General features: G+C 37.9%; 1 protein-coding gene across 1 annotated transcript; it reads left to right on the forward strand.

Moving 5' to 3' along the window:
• The first annotated feature begins 6,963 nt into the window (after positions 1 to 6,963).
• Positions 6,964 to 10,538, forward strand: LOC131331304 (uncharacterized). The gene is made up of 3 exons (XM_058365186.1): positions 6,964 to 7,574; positions 8,919 to 9,266; positions 9,696 to 10,538. Exons 1-3 carry the CDS (start codon positions 7,122 to 7,124, stop codon positions 10,332 to 10,334), a joined length of 1,440 nt encoding a protein of 479 aa, XP_058221169.1. The 5' UTR covers positions 6,964 to 7,121; the 3' UTR covers positions 10,335 to 10,538.
• Positions 10,539 to 11,957: the final 1,419 nt, after the last annotated feature.

The raw sequence follows: 11,957 nt of genomic DNA on the forward strand, positions 1-11,957 counted from the left end.
CAGTTTGGTAACATACCTTGGGGCTTGCAAAACGGGTGTCGAGTGGTTGATCCGACCGTTAATCTCGACAATCAAAGGTTCAGATTCTCGCCAAAATTTCAACGGCTCACATTTGAGTGTGCTCAAATTTAATCCGAATTGTTTGTGCCAAGATAAACTACAGAAATACCGCCCGGCAGCATGCCAGCATCCCCTGCTGGTGTTTGCATATTTTGTGTAATCTCGAGATGTTCTAACGTTTTTTTTTTTTTTGGCATTTCATGTACATGTGACCTGATTCCTCTGAGGGAGGTTTGGGGAAATCCATAGAGCCTTTTTTTGACCAGGACTTTTTGGTCAGACCAATCTTATTACCCTGTTTGGTTGTTTCCTATGCATGGGTCCTTTCCTCCGGGACAGATTCAAGAACATAGCTTAGTAGAGGCACATTGTTAATTATAATGGTAAAAATTTATTTTTTAAGTCAATCACAATAAGATCGTACAAAATTAGGGCATGCATTCTAACTACAAAGGTTTATAACACGTATTTTAAGTTAAATTAGGTAAAAATGAGCACAAAATTTTTAAAGTATGTTTTAAATGAATATCGACAAATTTTAGAATAATCAAACTAGTTTTGTTAATGACTTTATTGTAAAATATTTTTCTCAGACAATTAAAAATAAAGAGAATCAACAAAGAATAGATCCAAATAGAAAAACAGCTCATAAAGCAACAACAAGTGTAAATGCACCATATGATAAAATTTAAGCATAAAACTAGTTCTACATGTGTATTTTTGAGATATATGCAAATGTGTATATTTATATAGTAGCACACTTTAATAATTATGTTAATTTATATAAAAATATTTAAAAAATATTTAAATTTCAAATGGGGTTCGCATTTGAATGGGGGCTGGTGGCCCCGTGTGCCCCCGCCTAGCACCGTCCCTGCTTCCCTCCCTTCTGGTACCGCCAATTGCTCCTTGTCCCTAGACGAGGGGTGATTAACATTGCACCATTTTTTAGTGGTACTATTTCTTTGCAGTAACTGTTATGCTAAGATTAGGTGACAGAATATTGGTTGAGGTTGAGGGAAATGATTTTTCTAATTCCTATCCTAGCACTCTACCCACATATGCTTCCCCCCCCCCCACCCCCCCCTTCAATTAAATATTACTATAAAAAAAGTCCCCTCTTTATCTTAAATATTTTAAAAAATCTTTAGGTAAAAGTCAAAATTTTATATTTTTACAATTCGTCTTGATGAGACAAATCAATAATTCACAAAAATTAAGCGCAAAACTAACAGACTCATTTTTTTTTTTTTTTGAATAAAAGCAAAACAAGAAAAAGCCCAAATTCTTGGCAGAACCTAATTATATATTCTGTTTGCGTTTCGTCTTGCTAAATTTAACATATGAAAAGATAAGATGTCAAATCTTCTATTATTTGGTTACTTTATTCTTGAAAAAAAAAACAGGCCTTTAAAGTGAAAAGATGTCAAATCTTCATTTGTTATGCTGTATGGATGCATGAGTGTGTATTACTAGTTTGAATAATGCTAAGTAACACGAAAAATATATTCCGAAATCAACTCAAACAGTTTATTTCTTACCGCTAATAAGAATTTACTAAGGATTATAAAACCTCTAAAAACCTATTCGGGATATATTTTTTTGGATACCTAGCCACTTTTGTACTGGTTTTTCCACTACCCGCATGATGCCTTTTTTCCTTTTTTTCCCTGTGAATCCTTAAGCTATTCGGGATAATTCTTAAGCTACGCAATGATTAACCACTCCAAGCATGCTGAGTCAATGATGAGCAGTCTCGTGCAGGATTGAGATCATTAAGGAGCAACATCAATTTCAGCAAATGTCATGCATTTTAATCAGCTTCTTTTAAACAATCATTATGTCTTCTTTAGTCAACTATAAGCTACCAGTTTAGTGTAATTAGGTCAATAGAGTTTACACAGTGGTACTCTCTTCAGGAGAGAGAGAGAGAGAGAGAGAGAGAGAGAGAGAGAGAGAGAGAGAGAGAGTAGTACTAGTAATTTGTTTGGTCAGTGGCCTAACAGGAAAGGGATAGCAAACCGTATAAATTGCCGCCGTGATATGCGCAAATCTGCCTAGCTAGTTTAACTTTAATACTGCATACATCATGCTAACAACTGCTTAATTAATTAATATTAATAGGGTTAATAGGGTAGTGGTTACGGTCAAATTAATGTAAAAAAAAAAAAAGTTCTAAAATCTATTGGAGCACATTTTACATGTTTTCATATATTTTCGCAAAATTTTATGCACAACAGAAGGGGTCTCCGTAGTGTGGTACGCGTCAATGAACTCTATTGAGTTCCCATCGATCACTGTGAATTCGAACCATTCAGTATGTAATGTAATGTTTACTGAATAAATCATCGAGAGAAAAAAAAATTCGTTGGGTACTGTTAGTCCTTGGTCAGGCAACAGTTATTATTGAAAATTGGGTGAGTAGTATAATCTAAAAAGAATCCATGTGGCCCGATTAACTTGAATTTTAGTATAAATATAGTGTTCGATGAACTCTACGATTCTATGAACGAAATAGTCCAAGGCACAATTCTGAAGGTGCCAACCGAAACGCACTAGACATCCTAATGCAATAGGGCCACTACATGAATTCGTTGTCTTCTACTATATCTTTTAATACTGTTTACCATTCCTTGACAGGTTATTCGGCTTCTTTCGACGCCTCCCCATCAATTGTCACCGGACATTTTAAATACTCCTGAACCCTAACAATTACAACTTCACAATACAACGAGACTATTCACTCTCCATTAGGGTGGTCAACAAATCGAGCAACTCGCAAGTTGGGCTTGGCTCGTTAATGCTCAGTTCGGCTCGTTCGACAAAAGCTCGGCTCGTTAGAGAAGGCTGGACTCGATTAAAGAGACTCATGACTAAGGTTTCGGCTCGTTAAGGGTTGAGCTGAGCTCGAGCTCAAACTTTTGGCTCGTTTAGTAAACAAGCTGAGCTCGATACAAAAGTCGAGCTCGGGTTATTTACAGTCCTACTCTCCATTAAGCTAGCTGTAATCAACATTTTAAGATGCATTATGCAGGTTGTCATTTCCAGACAAATGCCCTGACCAAATAATTGCCGAAAGAAAGATAAAGTAAACAACTTCAAAAGTTATATTATGAGCTTGGAATGTATTGATTTGTTCATTCGGTTGAGCAAATAAATACTACTATATTTCCGTAATGCTTGAGTTTAAGTCAAAGGGACCCGTTCGTTTTGGGTTTTGAATTTTGGATTCTAATAATTACTGTATTATATTTCTCTCTAATCATTACTCGCATTTTTCTCTCTATTTCTCTCAAATCATTATTCATATTTTCAATTATTACTCATATTTCTTTCTATACTCATTATTACCTATAAATCCAAAATCTCAAAACGAACGGGATCAGAAATTTTATTTGATTTCTTAAGGAAACGAAACATATTGAGTCAAAAAAAAAAAAATGATATTGCGAATCTTAGTGATAGATACTTTTTGTCTGTAATAACAATAAATCTAGCAATCTCCTAATAAATAGAAACATTAATGGTCAACTAGTTTATCTCATTTATTGCATTAATAATAGTGGTGTGTTACATAAGCTTAAACTTCCTCGTAACTTATTGCACATACATACCACATTAATGAAACCGAGAAAATGAATGCACGAAATTAGTTCCTTCGTACACCACAATATAAAAAAAGGAAAATTCTAAAATCAGTCCAATGGGCTGACAATAATGAGTGTGTAAATGTGTATTAAAAGGTATAAAAAGTACACAGAAATACATGTTTTCATTGTCTTCTAGAGTGCTTATCGTCAGCCCAGAGAGCTGAAAATAGCAAGACCGATAAAAAAAAACCAAATGATGAAAACAACAAAAACCTATTCCATATGTCTGATACATTACTCTTTTTCCTTTTTCTTTTTTCCTTGAAAGGGAATTCAGATCAATTTAAGTACAACTCAATTAATCTTTGGAAGACACATTAAAATCGGGACATTTTTTTGATACTCTTATTTATTGATCTTTTCTCTGCCCGTTTTTGGTATTTGTGGTACACGGAACTTGGGGAGGCTGCCAAGTGGGGTGCGGCAGTTCATATTGACTCAGACGGTTCGGATTGAAATTTGAGCACATACAAATCTGAATTGTTCATTATTCGGTCAAGATCCAAGCCATCGATTTTTGAGATGAACGGCCGGATTGACCGCTCGGCACCGAAAATCCTACAGTCAAGTGTACGTAAGATTCATCCATTCTAGTACAAAAAAAAAAAGATTCATCCATTCTTATAAAATTTCAGTGGGACCGATCAGCCGTTTCATCAGCCCAGCTATTGCAAGCATTGCCATTCCTCTATCATTTGGCTCTCGCGAGAAATTTTCAGGTAGCTCGTCTTTACCGTTACGAGCCCGGTACATCATTTGGTGTGCACCGAATGTATACCAACTTGTGTGAAACTTATTTCAGGATTCCATGCTAATAATTGATTTTGTTTAATTTGGTTAATATACTATTTTTAGACTTAATTCCGAGTTTGATCAATCATCCATTCGATTTTTTGATCTCGAGAATTCGAGAGAAATTATTGAATGAATTGCTTAAGCTCTTACCTACGTATATCTGAATAAACTGAATTTACAAAAGGACCCTTAAAAACAATTTTCAACAAACTAAACGACTTCGGGTTTTTTTTTTTGTTTTTTTATGAAATCCCGATAATCCGATATCGGGTATATGGATTCCACACAAGCGGGTAGGCGTGTGCATGGGTCGAGTGGGTTGATTTTGGCCCGAAACATGAACCCGACCTGACCATGTCGGGTAGAACATTTTAGGACCCGCAAACCGACTGCACATGTGGTAAGAACCGTCTACGAACCCAATTCTTTACTTCGGGTTAGTCGGGTCGGATCCGACCCCACAGCTAAGGAACGCACCAATTCGATCTCCGAACCGAAATCTAATTTTTAATAGAAAATAAATCCGCACATGTCCAAACCACATGTTCGACTCCGCCTAAAACCCTTCGAATCAGGTTGGCTCCGCAGGTTTTTTGCACACCGCTAAAATTTAAAGCGGGTGTACAGGCGTGGGCCCAAATGTTGAGCCATAGTTTTCTTGTATTGGTACAGGCGTAGAACCCACACACCCTCAGCCTACCAATCCATCCCCATCACAATTTTTTTATAAAAAAAAAAAGAAGAAGAAAAGAAATGAAGTGAAGGAGGGGTAATTATTCAATAGTCTAGGAGTATCACCACGTGATGCGATACTCTGGATTATTTTATAACCACACTTTTCTGTGGGGTTCATATATTTAGTGGTAGATCCATAAGAATGTTTGATTATAAAATGATCCGAAATATCATGTTGCAGTATTCTCGGACTATTATATAATTTCGCAAGAAGAAGAAAACGACAAAAGTACGAAACCCCAGAATGTTAGACCCCACCATCTACCCCACACATCCCCCCAGTAGGCAGTAGAGTAGAGTAATCGTTTCCCTCGTGCCCTCCTCCCCCTACTAAACGGGCACAAGATCACCTCTACCCCAGTACTGCAAACTTTATTACCTTTAGACCCCCTCATACATGGGTATTATTCATCACTTGACTTTCGTTATCTTTTGATGCCGATAAAAAATGGTCCCCTTCCTTGTCTTTGGTACCACTTACAAGCGGTTAGATAGTTTAAGCTTTTGCTATCCAAAACTTTTTTTGGCATAACGGGCTTGTCCTTTCGGATTATACGATTTGTCAATTGCAAAATTGAGTCGAAACTCATAGAGATTGATGCAACAAATCCTAGACTTTAAGAGAGAATAGTACAAAGAAGAGAGTGATGTCAATAAACCTAGGACACACTAGTAGATGAGTGATCGTATGATTCGTCGATTGCAAAGCTGAGTCAAACTCACAGGAGATGCAACAAATCCTAAACTTTAAGAGAGAAATAGTACAAAGCAGAGAGATATGTCAAAAAACCTACAGCACACTAGCATATGTGTGTAAGGGCCTGGGGTTCTGGCACCCGTCACTTTGTTTTTAGAAAAAAATAATTTTGTTTTTATCATACGAATCAGTAGAGTTAGTAGTTAGTAATAATTAACTTTAGGGGTGACCTCCTCTCCATAATAATCAAACCCACAATCTCTCACTTTCAAAAAGGACCCAAGAGTCGTAGAAAAAATTAATTGTGAGAGGAATTAATGTAAAAATCAGTTGAAAAATTTTAGCTGATTGTTAAACTACTTGTGTTCAACTTTATATAAGTATGATCAAACTTGCGCACGCTTTCTCGAACAAAGGAGTATAAAAGATAATAGTGATTTTTTGTTTCTACTTTTTACATAAGGATTGAAAAAAATTGATTGTTGAGATATTTTTCCTCCTAATAGTCTAACATCAGCCCCTGTTGAATATAGCTCTGTCACCGACTCACTGCTACGAGATACTTCCTCCATCTCGATTTGTTTCTTCATTTTCCTATCTGAGGCCTCCTGCAAGATTGTCTATATCTTTTATTTTTTAATCTTTTATATATGCAATATAGATCTTATTTGATAGATTTTAATTTGTTCTATAATAAGATGTTTTCAAAATCACATATAAAACATTATAAATTGTGAGGTATAAACAATTCTTTAGAAGACATGCACATCAAAATTGAATAAATAAATTGGAACGGAGGGAATAGTTTTTTGTTTGGATTTTTGTGAAATTATAATGGGAGACAAAGAGGACTAGGTAACATTAAATGTTACTACTGGTACTACGAAATAGACAAAGGGGTTTTCCCGTAATTAAACATATAATACTCCGCACCACGGGTAGGTATACACCGACGGATATGTACGTCTAAACAACCTATTGTGTCTTGCTTCTCCAAAACGGCATACTACGGAGTACTACTACTACTTTATAGTATGCTTTTCTCAGCACTGAGTAGTAGCTGCACCCAGTGCCCGCCTCCTCTCGCTCACTCTCTCTCTCTCTCTCTCTCCTCTAGTTCAACCGTAGCTGGTCGTTGTGTCAAGGGGTGAATACCGAAGAAGGGGTAGGTAGCATCGTAAAAAATGGAGAAAAAGCAGGGGTTCTTCTCGGAGATGGTGAGGGGCCTCTCCCCGGCGAGGTCGAGGGGCCGGAGCAAGTCGAGGAGCGTTTCGCCCGGGTCGGGCCTCCTGCGACGGCGCAGGGGCGCCGCGCACCACGCGGCGCCTCCGGAGCCGTCGGTTTCGAGATCGGGGAGCATGAGGCCGCCGCCGGAGGCTCTGTCGCCGTTGATGGAGGGCCCGGATCCGGAGGGAACGGACGGCGGAGATTCGAGGATGGAGAGGTGGGGCCACTGGATGAAGGGACAGTTGTGTAGGGCCCCCTCCCACGTCTCCTCCTCGTCCTCCGCCGCCGCGGCGTCAGCCCAACGGTCGGATCTGAGGTTGCTGCTTGGTGTCTTGGGTGCGCCGCTGGCTCCGGTGCACGTTAGCAACAGTGACCCTTTGCCTCACCTGAGCATTAAGGACATCCCCATTGTTAGTATTCTGTTTTGTTATTTGATTAATTGTCTATTTGTTGTTTTCCCTCCCTTTTTATCGGCTAAGAAAACTTCATTGCAATGGGAAAAAAATTGCTCAGAGAGATCTTCGAAGTGACCAAAATTCTCCTAGCGCTGCTACTCGCAAAAAATTTACCTACCCTCATCCTCTCTCGGTTTCTTTGCCCTAGTGTTAAGGGTACAATCTTGTTTGCTCAATGTTGAGATGCCTAAACAATATGTATTAAGAACCTTAGCCGAGCGGGGCCTTAGCGGTAATTTTTAACGGCCCTTCTGGGTTGAGGGGTTTGGTGAGAAGAGAAAATAAAGGAAAGGAGAAGAATCTCACCACTTTGTTTGAATAAATAGGTGAGAAATGATGAGGAAAGTATGTAAATACGAGGTCTATTTTGTTTCTCACCATTTCTCGCAGAAACTGTGAAATTTGGTGAGAAATTATAACCCTTTACTTTACCATGACATCACTCAATCCAAAGGGGCTGTTATCCCTTCCCGCAAGTTTTTAGTAAATTTTTAGAATGTCATGAAGTAGCCAGTTTTCTTCCCTGCCTTTTTTTTTTTTCATATCTTTTTTCTTCCCTGCCTGATACTTGTGTTTTGGTTAATTGGAGTTTTTTTTGGCTTATCTTATTATAATTTTTACATTTTATAGTTGTATGAATAGTACGCAAGGGAGGTATATATGATAACACGCATATCCTTTGCCTCTCAAATCCTCATTATCCAAATTTGTCTGTACTGGTGCTTTGCTGTAGTTTGGCCATTGGGAATCCACCGACACGATCCAATTGTTGGAAATGCAAACAGATAAATTTGGGTATGAAGGGTTTGAGCTCTCTCCTTTGATTTCTTGTTTGTCCACAAAATATTGATGGAAAACATCTGCTATCACTCACATATGCACCACTTGCTCCCTGCTTTATTGAAATGAAGGGATTGGGGGGACTATCAAGATCAGATTAATGGAATGCATTTAGCTGTGTACTTTGGAAGCTTTCTTGCATTATATAGATCAAAGAGCAGAATGGTCCCTTATATTTGGGCAGGTTGTCTCAATGCACTCTCAACCAAACAATCGGGCCTTGATATCCGTTTATACCAACATATTCGTTGCATTATTCAACTACGACTGCATTTAGCGACTGGAGGATTAGCATATTTGAGACCCCTGCCAAGATGATACTTTTTTGGAAGATAAATTTATAAACAAAATGAAGAAAGAGTCAAAGTGCACTTGCATGTTCGCATGAGTAGTTCGTCATTATTATTTACCGAAGTTTCTCTTGTACTAAGACCGTGTTGCTTGATATGGTGATCATAGGAAACTTCATCTGCTCAGTACATACTGCAGCAGTACACAGCAGCTTGTGGAGGACAAAAGCTCCAAAACTCTGTTCAAAATGCTTATGCTATGGGTAAGGTGAAGATGATAGCTTATGATATTGAGACAGCCACGAAGGTCATAAAGAACCGGAATTCCTCCAAACCCTCTGAGTCTGGCGGGTTTGTGCTTTGGCAAATGAATCCAGATATGTGGTATGTTGAGCTAGCTCTTGGCGGCAGCAAGATTCACGCAGGATGTAACGGGAAGCTCGTGTGGAGGCACACACCGTGGTTGGGTCCTCATGCTGCAAAAGGGCCTGTTAGACCCTTGCGCCGTGCACTGCAGGTGAATCTTTTGCCAATATCTAAAATTCAAGGGAATCAGGATAGAGAAAAGTTCAGGGGTACAGCCAGATTTTTCCCAAGTGAGGGCAAACTTTATTTAAAAACAGGAAAATATTTTCGATTCATACAATCAAGATAAATGTTATTTGTAACTGGGGTATAAAGTCAAACCGTAGAGGAAAATGGAAGAAAAACAACAAGTATATGTTAGAATTCCATGTATTTAGTGTTGGTGGCAACAAATTTCGAAAATTCTTTGGGAAACTTTAGAACCATGTAAATTAGATTGGGGCAATTCTTTGGAAAAATTGAGATCATTTACGTATGGACAGAAGATGCATCATTGAGTTAACCAAACAATTCAAGAAATTAAAATGGACGAAAAATCAGATTGGCTAAGTTTGTGATCTGACCAATGATCTTCTTACAGGGTCTTGACCCGAGAACCACGGCGAGCATGTTTACTAATGCAAGATGCATTGGGGAAAAGAAGATCAATGGTGAGGATTGCTTCATCCTCAAGCTTTGTGCTGATCCGCACACATTGAAGGCCAGGAGTGAAGGGCCGGCAGAGATCATTAGGCATGTCTTGTTCGGCTACTTCAGCCAGAAAACCGGTCTCCTTGTACACTTGGAAGACTCCCATTTGACTCGCATCCAAACCAATGGAGGAGATGCTGTATATTGGGAGACCACAATCAATTCTTTCCTTGATGATTACAGATCCGTTGAAGGAATCATGATTGCTCACTCTGGACGATCGGTGGTGACCCTTTTCAGGTTTGGAGAGACAGCAATGAGCCATACTAAAACTAGAATGGAAGAGGCATGGACGATTGAGGAAGTGGCCTTTAATGTTCCTGGATTGTCTTTAGATTGTTTCATTCCTCCTGCTGAACTGAGATTCAGTTCTATTAGTGAAGCATGCGAGTTACCTCAGGGAGAAAGGGTGAGGACTGCTGTGAAAGCTACAGCAGCTTATCGAGCAAAAGTTGTGGCACTGGAGAAAACAAAAGAGAATGTCATTGGCAGTAATGGCAATAATATTGTCTTGAAGATGGATATTTAGGAAAAAGGGTGCTAGCTTCTTTATGTAAAACTACTGACAAGGTGAAGATAAGTTTATAAGTTTAGGAACTCGGATGATTGAGAAATTTTGAAGTTGGATGCAAAGTTTCTTCAAATGTGTATATACAGTGTAATTGCTTTCGTTCTCTTATGAACCTGGTTAGATTTTTATACTTCCAATCAAGAGTTTCATTACGGAGTCACAGCCTGGGTGTTTGTGGGATGTGGAGCCAAAGCCAATGGAGTTTTGTTTTCTCCAATTTGCTTTCCATCCACAAATGTGGTGTAGACTGCGACATCAAAGTCTCGGACTATGTTTCTAGAATATCGTTCCTGGAGACTAAAATGTAATGCATTCGGAATTATATTGTTTTCCCGTAAGACTCTCATGCAAAGGAATCTTGAGCTGCCTCTGGACACGGCCATTGCACTCGTGAGTCTTTTTTATTCTACAGAATCTATATAGAAGTCTACGTGCAGTTTTATTGTTTGGAATGAAGTTTTTTGCGATTTGAAAATGATAAGAGTGGAAGTAGAGCTGGATTTTTCGCCTACTAGAAGTTTCGTACTACACGAATGCTTCTTGGTACGAATTATTTGGATTTTAGCTTAATAGTAACATTTGTTTGTGCACGAAAACATGTCAAATGAGAAACAGGAGTTTCTGGTCATGACATGCCATCGGTGTCCATAGAATTTTCGAAAATCGACCTATAAATTAAATGGAAACGTACTCGACATTCAGTCCCTCAGAAAATAGAGATCATCCCATTTCCTTTTGGAGCAACTTTATCTATTTAAATAGGGTAGTTCTATGGTACACACCCTTTATTAGGGGGTGTAAAGTACACATTATGATTTTAAACTTTTGGATTTCAAAGTAAATAATCCGAACCACTCATTTATTAAATCAATTTATAAAATAAAAAAAGGGCTCAGCAGGTAACAGGTTGTTCTCTAGCTCCTCCTTGACTTTCTCTCCCTCTTCCTCATGTGTAAAATACTACAAATTATATAACATAACCACAATTGTTATAACAACACAAAAAATTGACACTTTCTTACCACAATGTGTCGTACCAAAAGAAATCGATCAAAAGATACTAGATACAAGACTAAAATATATCGTAGCACAATCAATAATTATTATACTCAAGCAAGATACATGTCTAAAATATCACAAATTAAATATTGTATAACTTAACATTCTAACAGTCCTGATCGATCATTTTAAAAATACACTCACTAATGACATTTAGACTGTACAGTCAATTTATAGTATTTGGTATGAAACCTAATCCTCTGTTGTAGTTAAATGTAATGTAGCTATGCGACTGTGACACAATAATGACGATTAAATCCGTTGAATTATTTATGTTTGTTGATTAAGTCACCTACGTAAATTTTTGTCTCAATCAGGTTTAGAAAGCTCCATCATTGGTACGCAAATTGAATAATAGAATGATATTTTACATCCAATTAAATGTCTAGCTATAAGCCATCAACTTCATTCTTGGTACGAATGACCTAATTAATATTATGTAAAAGATAGACGATTTTGATGAAATAAAAAATAAAATAAAAAAATACCTTATGTGGGGCTCAAATGCTGCATTATTATACT

This window comes from Rhododendron vialii, chromosome 6a, assembly GCF_030253575.1.
Source record: "Rhododendron vialii isolate Sample 1 chromosome 6a, ASM3025357v1".
Taxonomy (NCBI): Eukaryota; Viridiplantae; Streptophyta; class Magnoliopsida; order Ericales; family Ericaceae; genus Rhododendron; species Rhododendron vialii.